This window comes from Herpailurus yagouaroundi, unplaced genomic scaffold (assembly GCF_014898765.1).
Source record: "Herpailurus yagouaroundi ecotype Mexico unplaced genomic scaffold, PumYag 139, whole genome shotgun sequence".
In the NCBI taxonomy this organism is placed as follows: Eukaryota; Metazoa; Chordata; class Mammalia; order Carnivora; family Felidae; genus Herpailurus; species Herpailurus yagouaroundi.
This window is the reverse complement of record NW_024412394.1, coordinates 22,389,886-22,411,390: the sequence shown is the minus strand read 5'-3', so window position 1 is coordinate 22,411,390 and position 21,505 is coordinate 22,389,886. Positions and strand designations below refer to the sequence as shown.

The 21,505-nt window shown below is 39.5% G+C and overlaps 1 protein-coding gene across 23 annotated transcripts in view; it reads left to right on the top strand.

Annotated features, from left to right (window-relative positions):
• Nucleotides 1-21,505, top strand: part of DST (dystonin) — a 510,899-nt gene that overhangs the window by 296,577 nt on the left and 192,817 nt on the right. For all 23 annotated transcript variants that reach the window (XM_040473816.1, XM_040473833.1, XM_040473814.1 and 20 more), the window contains one exon: nt 8,334-8,500. In XM_040473816.1, coding sequence (XP_040329750.1) covers nt 8,334-8,500 — 167 coding nt within the window. The remainder of the gene's footprint in view (nt 1-8,333; nt 8,501-21,505) is intronic.

Sequence of the window (21,505 nt, the reverse complement as noted above, 5' to 3'; positions counted from 1 at the left end):
TTCTTTTAGTTCCATTTATTAATGTTTCAATCATTGTATGTTGTCTCAGCTCTGCCAAGAGGAAAAAGGGAAATTATGTAGTAAAATCTTAGTGTTGAGTGTAAGGGTAGAGGTGATGTGGGAATAAGGGATGTGAATGTAGGAAAGAGTATGAGGGTTTTTGTTTTGTTGGTAGCATTTTTTTTAGGCTGAGGTTTTTGGTTTTTTAATTTCAGTTTTTGATCTTATATGGAGTGAAAAGAAAAAAAAAACAGATATGGTGACTTCTTTATTTTCAAGGCTCAGGATCCTGAACTATGAAAATGACTTCATATACTTGGTATCTGGATTCTTTTTTAATGCCCTAAATGGTTTAAAATAATTTTGCCAAAATATATAGCCAGCAGGCATATTTTTAATTCAAATGGGTTTTGGGACTTCCTATCCAAATGGTTAGATTTTTCTGAGATTTACCAGTAGGAACAATACTTTTAGAATCCACATTTGGAGAACCCACTGTCTAATAACATGACCATGCCATTTTTGAGAATGCCTTATGTTGTGTATTTTTAAAGCTTGGAACTGTTCTTTGTAAACCAGCTTTTGTCAGGGCTCTGGAAAATACTTGCTCTTCACATAAAAACCTTGTAGATTTCCAAATTTCGGTTTGGACTGTCCTCTTGGAAGAGGAATACACATAAATAGAGTGGTGGTAGACGGCCAGTTACCCTTTCTTGCTCTGGCCATGTCACGGCACAACCACATTCTTGACTTTATGGGAAGGAAATAACATTTCCTCTGTAATTCAAGTGAAAACTACTTACTGAAATTTCACATTTAAAGCAGATAAGCCAGAAAAAAAGTCAGTGAAGTTGCTTAGTTGAAAAATTAAGGAAAATAAGCAGAAAGAATTATTTTGATGATAGGTAAAGTGGAAAGCCAGACCAAAACTTGACAGTTCATACGAACTTCAAATTTCCAGTAGTGAGACTCAGTTCTAGAAGAAGGTGGAAGCTTTGCTGAACCCCATACCATTCTAGACTTATCATAATTTTGTCTTAAAAGATACTGTAAGATTGACACTGGCATTCACTTGGACTTGGGATATAAAGACATTTTAATTCAAACATGTCAACCTCCTCCCATCATACTCTTCCTTGAACTTAGAGAATACTAGATTTAGGTTATTTTTACACAGTGCCAAAATAAGTTTTTTGGAAAATGTTGCCAAATATGTCATTTTTACTGTTTAGATAGTAAGCAAAAACCTACAAAAATGGTTGAGTGACATTTTTATGGGTGCATCAGTTTTTTTGCTTGGAGTTTGCACAGTGTAGGTAATAAAGCCTCTCCTTCCTGTGTGGGACCTTGACGTATATGCTAAAGCAGAAGTGATCAAGGGTATCCTGGTTGCCTGAATGAAATAATTTAAATTCCAGAGGTGCCTAACTCAATCACAAAGATATATGCTCATGGGCATTTACTGTCTATTATGTGCCAAGCAGTGACAGAGTTAAGACACTGTAATGCTAAAATGAATAAGACATTGTCATTTTGTGTACGTTTGCTCACATATTAGAGGGACAGAAGATAATAATACACAACACGTGCTATTACAGTAGTGTGTGTATGCACCACTGTGGAAGCAGAGAGGATGGTGGGACATCTCTCACAGACCCTGGAGATTGAATCAGCTGGGGCTTCTTCAAAGAGATGGATGAGTGAAGGGGTTGAGTGGGATGGCAGCTGGGGAGGGCATTCTGTAGGTAAGTAGTAGCATATATAAATGCATAGTGTCCTGTGGAAATGTATTGTTCTTGAAGGAACAAGAAGTGGTTCAGTGGGGCTGGAGTATGAGGAATTTTTGGGGGTGTGTGTTGAAGGGGAGGGAGGAGAGAAGAGGCTGCATACGACTGTGTGACCAATTGAAGATAGGTACAGATGGAGATAAAGGCATCGAGGATGACTTCAGCGTTTTTGATTTCCGAGCAACTGGGTAAATGATGAGGCCATCCTCTGAGCTACAGATACAGAAGGAAGAGTGAGATGGAGAAAGAGAAATTCAGCTTTCTCTATAGTGGGTTTGAAGAGGTTGTGAGATAAAGCACAGTGAAGCCAGGTAGATGCAAGTTCAGGTGTTACTTCTACCTGTTAGTAGTTTGTGTGCACTTGAGCAAGTCACATAACCACTTTGTGCTTCATTATCATTTGTAAAATGAGATTGTATCTAATGATGATGAGATGATATTTGGGAAGTGCTTCAACACACTGGCTCACTGAAGTGCTCAATATATGATTGGTTTTACTATTTTGACAGAAGTGTTCATTAGGGAGTTAGAATTTATGGGTCTTATGTTCAGGGGTAAGTTTTGGGAGCATCCAAAGTCCCAGGGCATCCCAGAGTCATTGGTATGAGGGGGGAAGTTGAAACCATTGTAGAAGGTGAGATTGTACAGGAGGCGTGAGAAGAAGCGGGGGTGCTGAGGACTGAACCTGGGGAATAGCACTAAAGGAAGGGTAGCAGTGGAGCCTCTACTGCAAACTGAGAACGAATGGCCAAGGATGCAGGAGGAAAACCAGGAAGGAGTGACATCAGGAAAGTCAGGGAGGAAGACTGCCAGTGACAGATGCCTCAGACAGATCAGGAGTGGAGAATGGACAGATTGGAAAGCAACCCTTGAGCTCTTCTCTGTGATGTTTTTCTGTCATTAAATTGCAGGCTCCATGAGGGTGGTTGTATGACCAACTCCTCGTAGTGGTATTAGCAGACATTGGTGAGTGCTTATTGATTAAGTGAGACTATGGAAGAGGAGGTGGTAGATGATTGCTCACAATATCTTTCAGCTCTTCAGGTACCACGTGACCTCCCTCCTTTCGTGCTTACAACTTGCTCTGTTACATTTTACCATCTGATTTCCTTTTTCTCCTGGGAAAATCGAGTCACAAGCAGGAAGCTCCCTCACTTTCCTGTCTGGTCACCGCTACTTAGTTTTAGTGGAGTGATTGGGATGGAAGCCACATCACAGCAGGTTGAAGAGTAAAGATAATAGAGCTAAAAAATACAAAAATAAAGTCTATTTAAAAAACTTGAAAATTACAGAGGGTTTTTTGTTGTTGTTGTTCAGTTGCTTTACTGGAAGAGAGAGACAGTGATAAGAAAAGAGGGAATTGAGTTTATAAATCTTGTTTATTTTTGTTTTAGGATGGAAGAGATGGGCAATGTCAGTATGGAGCCTGATGTGGGGCTCAAACTCATGAACTGTGAGATCATGACCTGAACCGACATCAAGAGTCAGATGCTTGACTGGCTGAGCCACCCAGGCACCCTGAGATGGGCATTTTTAAATACTGAGAGCCAAGACCCAGATGTGGAGGGGATGATTGATAGAGTGAGAATTCCCCAGGAGACAGGAGGTGGAAGGATTCTGAGCATATGAGAAAAGCAGGTCATGCAAAAGCCAAGTTTGTTGGTAGCAGGGCAGGGCAGTGAGGGAGTTCTTACTCATGTTGCTATTTTCTCGATAAAGAAGGAGATTAAAAAGTGAACGCTAAACATAAATAAGGAAGTGGTACGGTAGGGAATTTCGTGCAAATGGTAAAGAATATTGAAAGAGAGATTGTGAGGGATAGAAAAACCGGCCAATTAGGACACCAAGAAAAAGTGCCAGCTTTCTTAGCGTGCTTAGCTGAATTGCAGACCTGGAACCTGTGGTGGCAGCAGTCCACATGGAACTGCAGTTTTCTAGTAGAGCTTTATAGCATAGGGAAGAGTAGGGGAGATGTGCAGCTGACTTGGCCAGGATTGCGGTTTGGCTGGGGGCTTGCAGGGCAAGGAGAAGGGTGTGAGGGAGTTGAGGAAGTTGGTTGAAGTGGTGGATCACGTGTTGCAGGCCAGCTAGAGAAAGAGGTGAAGATAGAAGAGGGCTCATAGAATGGATCATAATGAGGCATATCAAGCAATGTGAGATGTAAGTGAAGCCAGATAAGTGGTTTTTACCTAGGGTTGGGGAATGAAAGTGGTAGAAGAAAAGGAAGTCACTATCGGAAGTTAAATATCGGAGGCGGACTAGTTCTGGTGTAAGATGATGAGGTCCAGGACGTAGCAATAGATGTGTGAATGGATGAAGTGGAGAGAAGAAGGACTGTGAGGATGTGGCACAGCATGGAGCCAGGTACACACTGAGCCAGGTGCCAGATCTTTGGGGGATGCAGGAATCTTTTTTTTTTTTTTTAATTTAAATTTTAGTGCACAGTGCAGTGCTGTTTTCAGGAGCAGAATTCAGTGATTCACTTACATACAGCACCCAGTACTCCTTACAAGTGCCCTCCTTAATGCCCATCACCCATCTAGCCCATCTCCCACCCACAGGGATCATTTTTAAGGAGAAGAAGGTGGTGATATAAGAGTGAGTGGCCTACAGTGTAAAAGTGAGGTCTTCGTACCTATGGGTCACGGTTTGAAAACTATCATTTTTGCATCACTGGGGGATTAGAATATGCTTGCCCTGCCTGGTGGTATGTGGGACTTGACCGGAGGTGAGAGGGACAGACCAAGTTCAGTATAATAGTAGAGGCAGTGAAGGTACTGAAGTTTTAGGAGCCTTTGTTTACCCTGGAATAGATATTTCTGGAAAGCTTGAGAGTGGTGGCAAGCTGGGTCAGGAGAGATGAGACAGGGATGAAATACAGGCTCAGGAGGCTCAGTGACAGGAAGAGCTCGAATTTGGGTGGTAGCCAGCAATGACCTGGATGTGAGGCATGAGGGCTTCAAGTTTCCAAAAGGAACTCTGGTGTAAAGGATTTTGTTTGCTTTAGGTGCTAGCTGACAGATTGTTGGTGAGAAACTTTAAGTGGCAAATACTACTAATAAAATTGTGGTGGGAGAAGCTAACATTTGTATGCCAGGCACTGTGCTAAGCATTTGATGTGGATTTATTTTACTGAATCTTTAGAACCACTCAAAAGAGGTAGAAATTCTGTCATAATTTAAGTTTTTTAAATGAGGAAAATGGATTTTAGATGATGTGGATGGCTCTGGGTTGTGGTCCCGTTTACTCTTGGAGCTGGAATTTGAACCCAGGCAGCATGAATGGAAACCTTCTCTGGTCTCCGTATTGACTTCAGGATCTGAAAGGAGGAAGCTTGATTACTTCCTAGAACCACACCTGACCTTTCACTGAGGGAGGGTTCAGACTGTTGTGCTGAATGCATAGATTTTAAATCAGAGGTCATCAATGACAACTGCAGACATAAATTTTAGAGTTTAATTTATTTTTCATTTTGGTTTTGATTGCACAGTATCATGAAAAGTTTGATATACTCAAGAGACGTAGTAGTTAATGGTAACAGGACATTTTAAAAAATACCTTGAGTTTCCCTATAGGAATAATACTCAGGTAATTGGAAATGGCAGGAAAAGCTGAAAATGAGTCAGTGTGTTAGTAGTCTTTAATTATGTTAAAGTTTGGTTCATAATATTTGAATATACATTTGAAAATCACAGCTTTTTAAATAGTGTATGCATGTGTAATAACCTGAAGTAGTGTGTGGGAGTAACAATCTGAAATTCATCCATTGGAAATTTATTTAATTAGACTATACTGCTTTCTCCTGGTTGATATTTAGACCGTTTTTCGACCTCAGAACTCCCCCTTTAATATCCTTCCTGGGATAAAATGCTGAGCAGCACTTGAACCTATTAAACTTACCTTGTAGTTGAAATTTACTGACTTCCCTTGTGAATAGATAATTCAGTGACTGGACTGGCATGGAACGTTCTTGACCAGCAGAAAATAGTCCCCCGCCTTTCCAACTCTCTCCCTTTTCTTTATTTAGTTGTGATTACCACCCACGGAGCTCCCTTGTGGTAAGGGTTCCCAGAAGCGGTTGATTTTATAATTTGTAAAGACTAAGAGAAGCCTCTTGAGAGATTTTGCCGGGAGGCATAACTTTCTTGTTTATAGTTTCCTAGATTTGTTTCTCTGAACCCTTGTTTTTATAAATGTTGATTTGCTTGAGGCAACAAATTTAAAAACTTTTTACTTCTCAGGGCACCTGGTGGCTCAATTGGTTGAGTGTCCAACTCCTGATTTCAGCTCAGGTCATGATCTCATGGTTTGTGAGTTCGAGGCCTGCATTGGGCTCTGTGTTGACAGTGGGTAGCCTGGTTGGGATTCTCTCTCTCCCTCTCTGCCCCTTCCCCACTTGTGACTCATGCTCTCTCTCTCTCAAAATGAATAAACATTAAAAAAAAAAAAACTTTTTACTTCTCTTTACAGTAGGAGAATTGGGAGAATATTAAAGCCAAATTTTTGCTTCTCCCTTTGTAAAAAAGAATAATAATAACTACAACAGTAAAGCTGCTGACATTACACTGTGTTCGTGTTGAATTCTCATGACATAGCATAATAACTATTACCATCATTATTTTACAAGTCAGAGGATGGTCTTGAAACAGTTGAGTAACTCGAACATAAATGGTGGAGATGGAATTTAAACTCCTGGGATGTACTAGAAGGGCTCTCTAGCATAATTTCAGATCAGGGTATCAGTTGGAAGTTGGGGGTGGAATAACATTGGTGATTTTTCTGCTCTTTATTTCCCCACATTAAAAAAAAAAAGGAATTTGTCCTGTATATACTATATAATGTGTTCATGCATGCACATAGTTCTTTTCATGCTGTGGAGATTAGCACAGGTTCTTAGAAAAGATGATTAAATTGAGACCATGAGCTCATATTTATTTCTTTTTTTGTTATAAAAATAATTAATTAATTTAGGTCGAGCAAGGGAGGGGCAGAGGAAGAGGGGGAGAGAGAGAGAGAGTCCCAAGAAAGCTCCACACTGTCAGCACAGAGCTGGACAGGGGCTCAAACTCACAAATCGTGAGATCATGACCTGAGCCAAACTCAAGAGTTGAACGCTTAACCCACTGAGCCACCCAGGCACACCCTGAGCTCATCTTTCAAATCATTTGTCAAGGAGCACGTCTCATACTGTGGCTGAGAGCAAGCTCTGCAGGGCATGGAGATCTATGCAGAATATTGGAGAAAGGGTGTGTGTGGCTCCCGCCATCATGTCCAGGTGGTGGTGGTAGAGGCTGCCAGGCCTGGCATGGGCTTTTGCGGCCGCAGCCTGCACCAGGTTCCTGGTTGGCCTGGCCTCCGGCTCTTGTGGCAGCTGGGAGGAATAAAGGGCTTCCTGTCTGAGCCTAGCACTGCTGCATGTCAAAGGCTTTCTTCAGTCTGGGACTGTAAAATTTTCTACTTTCAGTTCTTTGACTCTGGCTCTTCTGACCTCTGACTTCTGTGTTGTATTTACAGTCTGTGGGCAAGACTAGATTGACGAGAGTCTTAAACATGATCTGCTTCTCCCTCCTACCTCCTCATTTTATAGATGAGGAAGTTGACTCACAGACGTGAAATGTATTATTCAAAGCAGTGGGAGTAGTGGCCAGAACTAGAAGCCAACCTCATGACTTGAGTGATTTTTTTCCTGTTACAAAATGACTTGTGCCTCCCTATATATTGCTTCCAATTCTTTATTTACTCATCCTGATCCTGGCTTCCCGCCTGTCTTTCTTGATCCCTTGGCTTTCATCCTGCACTGATGGAGGGAACAGTTGTTTCTTGGTGTTAATCCCAGCTTTGGAATCACTGTGTGACCCCTGGTAAAGTCACTTTGTGCCTTAATATCATTATCAGCAGATTAAGTAGGACCCTTGTTAGAGAGGTTCTTAAGAAAATGTCAATCATGTGAACTGGTGACCTGTTTTATTTAGTGAAAGAGACTTTTAGAAAATTAAATGAAAATGAACAAAGTATAGGGAAAAAAATCAGTTAATAAAGGTATCCTGTTGAGTAAACTGAGAAAGGACTCATGAGAAAATTAAAGAGACTTTAGGTCAAATTGTTATGTAATGTAGTTAATTGGGGAAGGTACTAGTTTCCTTCTTTGTTCTTTACACAGAATACCTGTCAGATCAAATCCTGCTCTGCAGGTGGTAATATAGATTAGTTTGTAGGTTTTACTTTGGATCCATTTGAACTTGGCAAAACCTTTGGTTGGATTATTTTACAGATCTGATTAGTAAAGAGGAATGTAGAATTCTCAGTGCTGTGACATTTTGGCATAATAAAAAAAATTAGGTGCTTAGGTTAAATCCTCCTTTTCTATCTATGAACCTCTTTGAAACTCAGTTTCCCTGTATGTAAAATGGGAAAAATACATTTAGCTTTCCAATGAGAGTTATGAGGACTAAGTAAAATAACACTAATGAAGTGCTTGGTACATAGTAGTTTCTCAGTCTGAGCTGGCTTTCCTCCTAATATTTTAACACTTTCTGTTGTGTTTAGATATCTGATATCCATGTTACTGGAGAGTCAGAGGATATGTCTGCGAAGGAGAGATTGCTACTGTGGACACAGCAGGCAACAGAGGGTTATGCTGGAATACGGTGTGAAAATTTCACTACCTGCTGGAGAGATGGAAAACTATTTAATGCCATCATTCATAAATACAGGTATGGAATTTGTGGGGTCTGTTTTCATAGACAAATATGAGAAGTGTTTCTTCCATTTCCATATTTTAAAATAACCTTTTATTATTATAGAAGCAATACATGTGCATGGCAGAAAGTTAGAAAATACAGACCAAGTACAAGTAGAAACATCAGATTCTTAACCACTGCGAGATCATCACTCTAAGCTTGGTGCATACACACAGACCACAGAGCTATATCATATCTTTGGATTTTGCTAGTAGTTGGAAGACAGTAAGCTCTGATATATAGAGTCTTCAAGTGGATGAGCATGATTGTACAGATGGAGAACTGATGAGTTGTAGGGTAAGGGTTTAGTTCAGACTCAGAGCTCACACATGTCCAAATTACAGTCTCCTACACTGGTTGCTCTGATGAGTAGCTGGGTTCAAAAGAGGACAACTTTGGGGTCGTAAACAGTTTCCTGGATGAGAATTATTAACAACTGAATCCCCGTTAACACTGACATAGCACTTACTATAAAGTGCCAGACACCATCCTACGCAGTTTTTACATATATTGATTTATTTAGTTCTTACAGCATCCCTATATCATCATTCCCAGTTACCATACAAAAACTGAGGCACTGAGTAAATACTTGCTTGCAGTCACACAGAGCAAGTGGCAGCTTTGAGATTCAGACCTGGGGCCTCTGGCTTTTGACTCTATGCTTTTAATGTCTTCTAAGGAGCTAGAGCCCCAGAAAATATTTATTGAAAACAATACATGTGTTGATCTCAGTAACTTTTCTTAGTTTTGAAAAAAATATATCATGTTGTTGAAGAATGTCTTCCTAAGTAGAGTAAGCTTAAGCTATAGCTCATTGGACTAACAAATTTATTTGATAAAAATAGTAATTATATAGAATAGTTAATATTTTGATAACTTTCTACATGTGGGGCATTCTGTTCATTGTTTTCCGTATGTTATCCCATTCAGATCTCCTAACAGTCCCACAAAACAGGAACTGTTATTATCCCACTTTTGCAGAGGAGGAACCTTGGGTTTGCCAAGGTCTCGCTGCTAATACATCATAGAGCTGAGATTTTAATCTCGGTCTGCTTGATTTAAAATCCCATTCTCCCCATCTGTCTCCCTTCTCTTTCTTTTTTTCTTTTCACTCCCCTGAGGACCTTACTCTCTTTCCCTCTTTTTTTTTTTACAAAGGGGAGAGATCTTTTTCTCTTTCCCTCTTTTTTATTTTGGAAATTTTAACATCAGTCAAACTGTAATGAATCTCCCACGCATCCGCACCCAGAGCCCCTTTATAACACTGTAATAATCTGCTTCTTTATGGAACATTTCAGTAGAGGTAGGTATAGTTTGCCTGATTAATAAGAAAAATCAGAATCAACTCGCCTACACTTGTTGAAAATAAAGTACCAGATCTCCTTAAGTAACACAGTGCCAAGAGGGTTTAGTCGGTACAGACATTGCTGTCATCATACTGCGCTTCTATGTGACTTAAAACATGAGGCCATCAGAAGGCTGCATAATTGGATATATTTTATACCTGGGATGGTAAGATCTTGGCCTTTAAATAAAAATATTTGGATTGTTATACCTGAAGGATTTATGTCATGATGTACCTTTGAGTGTGTGCTCTTTTCTCTTTGAAGTGTTTTAAGTAGAAGCAAAGCATTTAGAAGCCAGCTATTATTCTAAAACAATTGACTTTTAAAAACAATGGTCTCCGGACATTGTCTCTTCAATACTTGTGAAAGAGTATAAGTACAAATTAGTATATACATGCTGTGTGTTTTTCTCCTACATATGTGTCAGAAATGCTGAAATTTCCTGGGGAAGTTTAACATTATAGAGCTCATATTGCTTTAGGAGAGTATTTGGATCTTTTGAATATTATTTGCTTTGAACTTTTAATTTGACAGAGTGATCATTTTAGAAAATTGTTTAGCTTTACTGGAGCACCTGGCTGGCTTACTCACTGGAGCATGTGACTCTTGATCTTGGGGTTGTGAGTTCAAGCCCCACGTTGGGTGTAAAGATTACTTAAAATCTTTTTTTTTTTTTTTTTTTTTAAAGAGAAGAGGGGCATCTGGGTGGCTCATTTGGTTAAGCATCTGACTTCTGACTTTGGCTCAGGTCATGATCTCATGGTTCTTGGGATCGAGCCCCATGTCAGGCTCCACACTGGCGGTTTGGAGCCTGCTTGGGATTCTCTCTCTCTCCCTCTCTCTCTCTGCCCCTCCCCTGCTCTCACATGTGCATACGTGCGTGTGCGTGCTCTCTCTGTCTCTCTCTCTCAAAATAAATAAATAAACTTAAAAAAAAAAAGAATTGTTTAGTTTTAACTTTGAACTTTGATTTCCTAGTTGGCTTTGTTTTCCCTTGTTAGAATTCATGGTAGAAATACTGAGTATCAGGTTTAAGTGCTCACAAGATTTCTTTGTTGCTTATGTTCATCATCATGTGCCTTATAAAATACTACTGTGGCCTTTTTCACTGGAAGAAACTTTTCATGTGTAGAACTGTTTTTAGCTAAAAAGTACTCGGGCTTTTCTTTTTACTTAAAAAATGATCGAGTACTTTTCTTCTAGCATGTGGAGGTTGAACTACATGGATGAACTACATTGAACTACATGGTTCATGAACATAAACTACATGATTGAACTACATTGACTTCTAGCATGAATGGGGTTGAACTACACATAGTTTTCACTGTTGAATGCTTTAAAATACTCTAAAGGGGAAAGAGAAAGTTATAAACAATTGAAATATCACTGTAAGAAGATTTTTGGATATTGGACAGCAATAATCAGATTTAGAGAGTAGTGTCTAATTTATAGTTGTTTTTACTTGATAATTATTCCCCTAAATTTTGTGATGTATTTGGACTTGCTGTGGAAACATATCCGTTTAATTGGGTTTGGGGGTCTATTTCTAGATTAAAAGTTGTTTTTTATATATGAGTTTCATTTGACTTATGTAATAAAAATGATCTGAGGTGGTACATGGGTTTGGTTTCTACTTAAATACCAAGCCTAACTGTATGGAGTACTCGGTTGAGAAGGATCTTGACAGGGAGTGAGGGCTTAGCAGGAAAGAACCTTGAGATTCCTGGAGTGCATGGGCGGAGGATTGTGGTGCCACTCATGAAGCAAGTTTGCATGCCCCAGAGAGAATATGAAAGATTTCTCTGGGGATTGCAAGGAAAGTGGATACTCTTTGTCATTTCAACTATTTTTTTAAAGGTTTTATTTATTTATTTTGAGAGAGAGAGAGTACTAGCATGAGTGGGTGAAGGACAGAGAGACAGAGAGAGAGAGAGATAATCTCAAGCGGGCTCCACATACAGGCCTCAATCTCTTGAACCATGAGATCTTGACCTGAGCCGAAATCAAAGAGTTGGACGCTTAACCTACTGCGTCACCCAGGTGCTTCCTATGCCCCGTATTTGTCATTTTAAAATAAACAAGTATTGTAGTAAATGATCTGGTCAGATTTTTGTGTACACATCTCCTGAAGATTTAGAAATATTGATCTGAAATGGGGACAGAATAATAGCACCCTTCAGATTTTGTATTGCTGTCAATACTGTCAAAACTTAAGTACATTGATTTGGATTGCCTAGCATAATTTTACTAGTGTTCCCACATAGAATATGACTTATGAAGTGGAGAGAATGTTTGTTAACCCCAGTAAGCAGTACTCGACTAACATGAAATAAAAAAGAAATTTTTATAGTAAGAGTAATTTATAGACATTACACAATAAAAACCATCCCTGAAGTTAAAAAGAAAGTAACTGTTGCATAGAAGGCACCCAAGAAATATGTGTGGACTGTTGCATGTATCAATTTCTGTGTTAGCTGTTTTTATATATGGTAGCTTTTAAAATGATCACAGTCCTGTGAAATAGATGACACTATTTCCATTTTTATCTGCGTTTTAAATGATCACATTATTAAATTACTGAAGAAACTGGGGCTCAAAAGGGAAACTAATGTACTCGACATACCTTTTAAATGATGGAGGTGACAGCTCAGGAGTCTCAAGTCCTCATATGCTTCTGTGTAACTACTTACCATAATACCCTGCAGGTAAACTAGATATGCAGAAATGGAACTGTTGACCTGAGCAACTGTGCTAGGGCAGTGTTGAAAACTAATGATATTCAGCAAAGATACATGAGAATTCCCGATGAATTTAAGAAATGTCTACATGAATAGTATATATATAAATGCCAACTAAGATCTTTGTCCCTCGTAAGAAATTAGTGAGGGACATCAGTCACATAACTTAGAATTAGCCGTCAGTGAAAATGGCATTAGCAGCAACTCATAATGTGAGGAGAATTGTAGATAATAAGAGAACATTAAAACACTCAGCATAAGTGAGAGCAAAACCACAAATGAACTGTTCTGTAGTTTTGGGTATGTCATATTATCCCCAAGAAGGTGAAGAGCCTGGATTATGCAATGGGTTATAAGAATGATAAAGTACTATGATACAGTGGAAGAGATTACAAAGGATAGCTCTTATAGGTTCTACTTAAATAGGTCATTGATTCAGATGGTAACCATGATTATTGCTTATCGTTGTGAGCATGGTGTAATATATAGAATTATGGGATCACTATGTTGTATGCCTGAAACTAATACAACATTGTATGTCAACTATCCATCAATTAAAAATAAAATAAATAAATTTTTAGGAAATTCTGTTCCCGATTCCTTCTAGGAACGTCTGTTTTTTGTGTTCAGTTTTCAGTGGAAAGAATTCAAATAATAAAACTACCATATATCTGTACTAGTTTGTACTTTTTTTGTTTGTATAGTTTAAATTTTCTTGAAAGCGTATTAAAATCTTTTCACTGAAAACCACAGCTGGTAAGAGATCTTAGGTAAATAAACCTCACTCTTGCCCCTAACCTTGGTTTTCATTCAAAAGAATAACAAGGTAGACTGGATTTGATGGACTTAGATCAAAAGGATGTCACAAAAGCATCTGATGAGTAAGTAGCTTATGAGCAAGAGAAGTAGAGTTAACTGAGAATCAACAGCCTCTGGGATTCTAAACTGCAGTAGATTAATCATTCTCCTAGAGTTTGGATACAGAGGACTAAAATTCCCATTAGTAACACATGTTCTTCATAGTAGGTGTAACAGTCAGACCGTTCAGCTGATTTTTCTGTGCTCTCATTTAAGAGTGTGCTCAGTTATCACAGTAAAACTGATTTTGTTTTTCTTTTTGAGAGAAATAAAGCTCTGGCTTCTAGCTTGACATTCAGCCCCTGACTTGTCCTACTTTGTCAGTCACTGCATGCAGATAACTGCCCCAGAACATTGATGAAAGCCAAGTTCCCAAACAGCAGCACTCACTGTGAAAACATGTCTGCCTGAGCAGGCATGAACATGAATGTGCGCCCACAGGCCACAAAGAACAGGGCAACATGTGCGGTAGAGCCAGGTGAAAACCTAAGGTGGTAGGATGGAAAGGTACGAATATGTCACGACTCACATGGTAGAGGGGTGGTGTGTTTGGCAGAGAGATTATTTCTGCTTAATAGTTTCTGTTTGTCCTAGTCTTGTTTTTAGTTTATGCCATTCACCGGTTTGAATTTCCTTTTGAGGCCCTTGGCATTCTTTTCACAAGCATGTTTTACATACATTACGTAACCAAGGAGGACTCCACTTTCTTAGGATAGATTGTGTTTAGGAGCACGCCATTTAGATATTTTCTAATCAGGCAGCCAGAAGCTTTTCACTTGTCTGAGTGTGTAGTTGGATAGCAATTATTTTGTTCATTGTTTGCATTTTGAATTAGAACTTAATGGGACCATCATATTTCATTACATTAAATGCTTAAAGATGCTGTAATTGGGAAGATTAGACTGTAAGGCTGTGGTCAGAATCATCATGTTTAATAGTCTGACCTGGAGGCCTGTGATTAAGCCGCATGCTTGGATTCAGTCACACCTTACAAGCTGAACTGGATTGGACTGGTTTAATACTGGGAGGAGGCCCTTTAGGGTTTGAAATGTTCCCATAGGAAGTTGGATTAGTGTTGATGAGGGGATTTTTTTTCCCTTCAGAACCAGGTCTGCCCTTAGGCTGCAGAACCCAGAAGTCTGAGGATGTGTGTATGTGTGTGTGCACACACACAAGTATGGTCTCTGGTGTGTGTGTGTGGCCATGGGCTAGGCAAAGACACAGAGCCCCGAAGGTTATAATTTTTGGAAAAGTCACAAGTATTTCAGTTTTTGAGGCAAAATCAAATTGCTTATTTGCCTTACCAGATAAACTCAACACAGTTGAATTCTGAGAGCTCACCGTGAAAGCCTGGTAAATTTTATAGTAGGTTCTCCTGTAGGTATTTCTTGCCACAACCCTACTTCAACTTGCATCTGTGACTTTTATATAAAAAAAAAATAGCAACTAACAAAATGTAATACATTAACATAGTAAAATTCTCAAATAGAATAAAGGCAAATGCATTGAAATGTGATCTCTTTCCCCGGATACCCAGTCCCCTTCCCTAGAGACAACTGTTCAATTTCTTTCATAGTCTTCCAGAAATGTTCTGTGCATATACAAACACCTGTTTGGGGGCAGGGTGGGGCAGCTTCAGCTTGTTGAGGTATAATTTACATAAGCACCGAATCTTGAACATTATTATAATCTTTTCTAAAACACAGTTGAGAGAATGGCATATATGTTATTTCACATTTTTCTTTCTCCTTAATTTATTTTGGGTGTCTTTCCATATCAGCAGAAATGGGTTTACCTTATTCTTTTAAAATGCTACAGAGTGTTCTGATGTATGGATGTAACATTATTTAATAGTATTGTATTGATGGACTTTACATTTTTTTGCTATTAAAAGTGTTGGATTGGACTTTGTATGTGTGTTTTGCAGATGTGTGAGTGTGTTGGTTTGACAAGTTCCTAGAAGTAGAATTTCTAGGTCAAAGGGTAATGCATTTAAAGTTTTAAGACCTATATCTGAATTGTCTGCTAGAAGAGTTGCACTGAAACACCCTTCTGTACTGTTTCCCCTCCATGATGCCTTTAAGAAAGAAACATTCCATTATTTGTTAATGACATCCTAGCAGATATTAAACCCCATTCATTTTTTTCTATTCTTCTTTTAAGTTTGTTTATTCATTTTGAGAGAGAACGCGAGCATGCAAGTGTGCACGTGTGGGTGTGGGACAGAGAGAGAGGGAGAGAGAATCCCAGCAGTGCAGAGCCTGACACAAGGCTCGAACTCATGAACCATGAATGAGATCATGACCTGAGCTGAAATCAAGAGTCAGACACTCTACTGACTGAGCCAGCCAGGTGCCCTCTCTTCTTTTTTAATTTACCCTTTTATTCATACAATTTTTTTTTCAGCCTTTAAGGTATGTGCCAGAGCTGAAATTGCAGGCTTATGTTTCCCTCTGGTGTGCAAGCTATTAGTCTAAACATGTATGTGTTGAGAATTTAGGGGAAAATGACCAAGTAAGTTGGCAAATTTGAGAGTGATGTGATTATTTAAGACGTTAGTATGCCAGCAGTGGGGGTGGTCTTGAGGTAACATACAAGAGAATGTAGGCCACAATGCCAGAGGTTTGGGAAGTATGTAATAAACATCGGATTCCTTCCCTTCCTGCTGCCCACCCACTAATAACAGGGCACATGACCGTAAAGCACAAGAGAAGCTGGGCTTTGCTGAAATACTCCCCTTACTTTGAAACTTGACATATGCTTCCTTCGTCCTGGCTCCCTTCGGCATTTTCTTACCTTTCTCTAACACTAAGATTTCTCTTATGTTGCAAGAGTAGCTGACATATCTTCTATCCATCTATTTTTCTTTGATAGGTCCGTCTGTTTTGTTGCAATATGTCTTTATTTTGACTCATTTTCAGCTTCCTGTTCCTATGTTATTTTGTGATATGAAGTGGTTTAATATTTTCTATCAGACTAAAAAGTAAGTTTATCCCTCTTTTGGAGGCATATTTATCCCCTAGAGAGTAAGATTTACTTAAGTTCACTAAAATATAGGTATTGAAAGAATTAGGTCTCTATCAAAATCAATACTATTCTCTGTGTTTGTTAAAGTGTATGAGGCTGTTTTGGGGTTAATTGTTCTTTGTGAATTGAGACTTGTAACTCCTTAGGTATCTTTTAATTTCCATCGGTAGGTTCCAATCTTGAAGTACTAACAAAACTCGCTGTAAATCATAGCATTTTTCATACTTTGCTTTCTGTCTTGTTGGTAGAGAGTTACTTTATAGAAAAAAATAGGAAGAAAACTTGAAATAAATTGAGGCATCTAGTTCTGAGAAAGGGAAAATTACCTTCATGGCTTTGTTTCCTTCTACAATACGTGCCCAAATAGGAGCATAAAGGAATATATACACCCATTTACAAAAATATGGGTGGGTCTCTTGCATGTTCATCTTTATTTGCTGGGGAGAGGTGAAGAACATATTACAGATCTTTTTTTTTTTTTTTCCACTGAGGGGAGGGGGCTGAGGGGAGATACTTTTTGTACCAATAAGAACAGTAAAAACATGCTAAGCCTGAACATGATTTAATCCAAACAGTCATCTACGGGAATTTGTTATGGTAACTGCTGAACTGCCATAGGGTAAGTGAGGCATATTGAATACATATTGTTAGTGTGTGATCTATCAGAGAACAAATGTTGAGAACATGTGGCTTCATGCATCTGTGTGTGAGTAGGTGCGTCGTGTTCTGGAGTACAGACGTTGTTTTAAGACTGATTTCTAGGTAAATGGAGGTTTTGGTTTTTTTTTTTTTTTCCCCACATAATTTCCTTTCAATTCCTTGCGTGCTGCTGAGTACATACTAGTTTTCCAGCAAAGCCTGATCCTGTGCGCGCCCAGCTACCTGCTTTGTCTGTGCATGTACTCAAGCAGTGAAGCGCACCAGGAAAAGTCATATGCAGATGATCAGTTTCACTGTGACTTCATGCTTACCAGCTTCAACTGGTTCTGATCAGCAGTCTTTTCCTAGCTGTGTTAATTCACACCTTCTCTCACTCATGCTGCCTTTTCTCCCCTTACTGTCAGCTGATGATCTGCACTCCTGCTCTCAGAGAATACTGACACCAGCAAGTGAAATGTCTTTGTCTTTGCTACCAAAGATACAGACCTGACTTCGTTTGCATCCATCCCAGCCCATCTTTGCTCCTGTTTGACAGACGAATTCCTCCTCCACCTCTCCAAGGCCTGTATCCCTCCTCCTGTGCTCTGGATCCCATCTCTACCATTGCTTCAGAAACCTTCTTTCTCATTACACTAAACCTTTCTCCCTCAACAGATCTTTCTCCTTGAATTTTAAGCACGCTGAAGCCTCTTGGCTAATAAAACAACAACAAAAAATTCCTCTCTTAACTCCATGCTTTTTTCCCATCTGCGTCACATCATTCCTTTCCTTAAAGGCCAGACTTGTCAAAAGAATTGTCTGTACCCTCCATTTACATTTCTTTACTCCATGTTTATTCCTCACCTCACTTCTTCTGGCCTCTGGGCCCATAATCCACCAAAACTCTTCTAGGGTCAAGAATGTCTTCCATGTGGCTAAATCCAATGGGTCGTTTTCAGGCCTCATTTTTCTCCTCTGTATTTGACCCTACTGACCATTCTTTTCTTCTTGAAATACTAGTCTTTTTTCTTTGGTTTTTATGGCTCCACACTGCCCTGGTTTTCCTCCTGTTTCTTGGGCTCTTCCTGCTCAGATCTATTTGTAGACTCAGCCACAAGGCCAGTACATGTTGGGAGTTTTTGGGGGGTTGCCTGTTGACTTTCTTTTCTCTCTGTGTTGACTCCCATCCATGCCCACACCCCTAAGTTCTGTGGATTTGACCTTCGAAATATCTCCTGCCCTGTCTGCTTCTCTCCACTGCTGCCACATTCTTTTGCAGTCACTATGGTTCCCTACTGGCTTCTGTGGGAATACTTTCAACACTTGAGATTTCTTCTGCATCTAACCTCAGATCTGATCATTTAGTCCTGTCACCTCCTTAACGCATTTCAGTGCATTAGTTCTTAGAAAAATATTCAAAATCCTTTAAGAAGTTCATGAGATTTGGGGCCTCTGGGTGGCTCAGTCAGTTAAGTGTCTGACTTCAGCTCAGGTCATGGTCTCATGGCTCATGAGTTCAAGCCCGGCATTGGGCTCTGTGCTGACACCTCAGAGCCTGCCTTGGATCCTCTTCTTCCCTCTCTCTCTGCCCCTTCCCTGTGCACACGTGGGTGCACATGTTCTCTCTCAAAAATAAACATAAAAAAAAAGTTCATGAGATTCTGCATTATCTCTGCCCCTGCGTCCTTCCAGTCATCTCTCACCACGTGTCCTCCTGATGTTGGCTCCCATCCCAGGCAGTGGTCTCCTTGTTCTCACGTGGCCTCCAGGCCTGAACATGTGCAGGCTTTTCCCCCTCTGCCTCGGTGCTCAGGGTGTTCTTTCCAACCAGGTTTTCTCCTGGTTTACTCCTGAACTCCCTTTAGAGCTCTGAGCTCTTCGTATGCCCAGTGCCTGTATTCTTAGTGCCTCTCTGCCCAGCACATAGTAGGTGCTTATTAAACGTTGAGTGAATGAATGAACTTGCTAGTTTGTTGACTGGGAAGAATTATTTAGAATTAGTGTTACTGAAGTGCCAAGTTAGGCTTTCTGTGACATTTTCATTACATTGGTTACATGCCAGTGGATGCTTTTTAATAACCCGTGCATATGGTGGTTGATATTTAGTTTCACAGGTACTTTCACATGAATCTTCTCTTGAGACCTTGGACAAATCAGTTGGCTTCTTCAGACCTAAAATGGCTTTCTTCCACTGCCACACAAATCTCAAGACACTCCCTGGAATTCCAGACGATTCTTAGAGTTCCTGATTTTCTGTAATCCTTGAATTTCATTTTTCTGTAGGAGAAATGAGAAACCTGAGACACGGGTTTCTGGATGCATGTTCACCGTCAGAGAACAAGTTAGGACTAAGTCACAGGACACCTGAGTCACAGCCCTGTTACTTCTTTCTATCTCGGTAGAGCCTTTTCGCTCAAATATGTAAAAATGGTCCTTCAAATTTTTTTTAAAGTTTGAAAAACTGTGGTAAGATATACGTAACATTTACCATTTGGTATGTTAATACACTGTTGCTAAACCATCACCGCCATCCATCTCCAGAACGCTTCTCCCACCCCCCAAACGCTGGCAATAACCATTCTACTTTCTGTTTTGTTGTGTGAGAAAGAAAATTATTGCTCAGTGTCCTTTCACCTGATCTGATATCTCCTATCATGAAGTTTATATAAGTGGTTTTTATTTCAATGAAACAATCGGTCACCCCAAATGCTGTCTTCGTCAGCTACCTTGTTTTACAGTCTATTCCAGAGTTGGGCCAATATGAAATGTGGCTCCGCCCCATCCCCTCCAATCCTAAACGTGTTCTTTTCCTCTTGATTTAAGCAATAAAAATCAGCACTGGAAAAGAGGGAAAAGGCTTGCTGTCTCCTACTGAGAGTCTAAGGCAGTAGGCATGTTTGTGTTTGTGTCTGCTTTGTGTTTGTCTTGTTACATAATTATCTGATAGTGTTATGGATTTTTTTTTTTTGCCAGTGCAGAATATGGATGATTTTGAAAGAAAATGAGAAATGTATTAGAGGCAAGAAGGTTTTTAAAATGATTTAGTTCTCAGACTTGCCTGATAAGAATCACCCTGGGGGAAGGGGAGAACCTTGTTAAAATACAGATAACCAGGCCTTTCTCTATATTCTGTCAGTCTAGAGTAGGGCCTAGCACCATTCCAAGTGTGGAAAACATTGTTACAGTATATATTGATGAGTACTGTTTGGGTGACAGTCTGGAATTACATCTTATTTCATACAGTTTATTTTTCTGGATATGCCAGCATGCACAGACACACTCTCTTGTGTTTCTTGTATTGCCATCATCATTATCACTTTCCCCACCAGCAGAAGCATAAATTCTTCTCTGTTTTCTTTATCTTGATTTTTCAGCTTCATATCGGATGTTACGATTTAATTAGATTTCAGTTTATAATGCCAGCACAGCGTAGCACGTTGCTCAGACTTTGTAGAGAGATACACCTGGGTTCAAATCCTGACTGCCCTTGTCAGCTTGCATTCTTCAAATTACTTAATCTCTTAAAGCTTAAATTGTTTCATCTGTAAATTCAGAGTGATAATTATACTTTTTGAAACTTTGTAATTTATCCCTTGCTTGTTGTTTTCACTGCATGCCTGTTTTCAGATTGTTTTTAGCAGAGAAATCCTTTAGGAAACCTTAAGATGTGTGTCTGTTTAGTTCATGGAGAAGTTAATGGCATTGTGTTCTGTCCCATGTGGATTTTGATAAGGGTGTGAAATCCTGATTGGAAGCTATCGATGGTAGCTTTATCTGTAGAAATTAACAAAAAGAAAAGGAACAAACCTAGGAATCAGCAATTTGAACCAGGTGCCAGATGGTACCTTCCAGTCCTCAAAGCTATTCATTTCTTTATAGTTTATTCATTTTTCAAATATTCGTGTGCCGAGCATCATGCTAGATATTGAAGATACAAACATGGCTAAAACAAGGTCTGCCTTCAGGCAGCCTGCTGTCCATTGTGAGAGGCAAGTGCAGAGTTAGAATGAATTGTGGCAAATACACACATTAGGATAGTAGACAGCATCTGGGAATGTAGAAAAGCAAGACTTACAGGAAGAATCTGAGTTGATCAGGTCGTGTCATGTATGGGGGTGAGGTATGCAGTGGACATTTGTTGAGCAAAGGAAAGAGACAAAAACCCGATGTGTTTTTGCTTTGAGAAATGGACTCTGCTCGTTTCTCTTTCTGTCGTGATTCCTAAAAGGGAAAATTTCTCAAGAGGGTTCAGATCCTGGATAGCCAAAACTTACATCTATACTCACACAGTAAATAGTGATTGAATGCCAATTGAGAGCCAACACAACCCCGTAAACCCTATGAATTTAAATAAATTTTGCATACTTTGA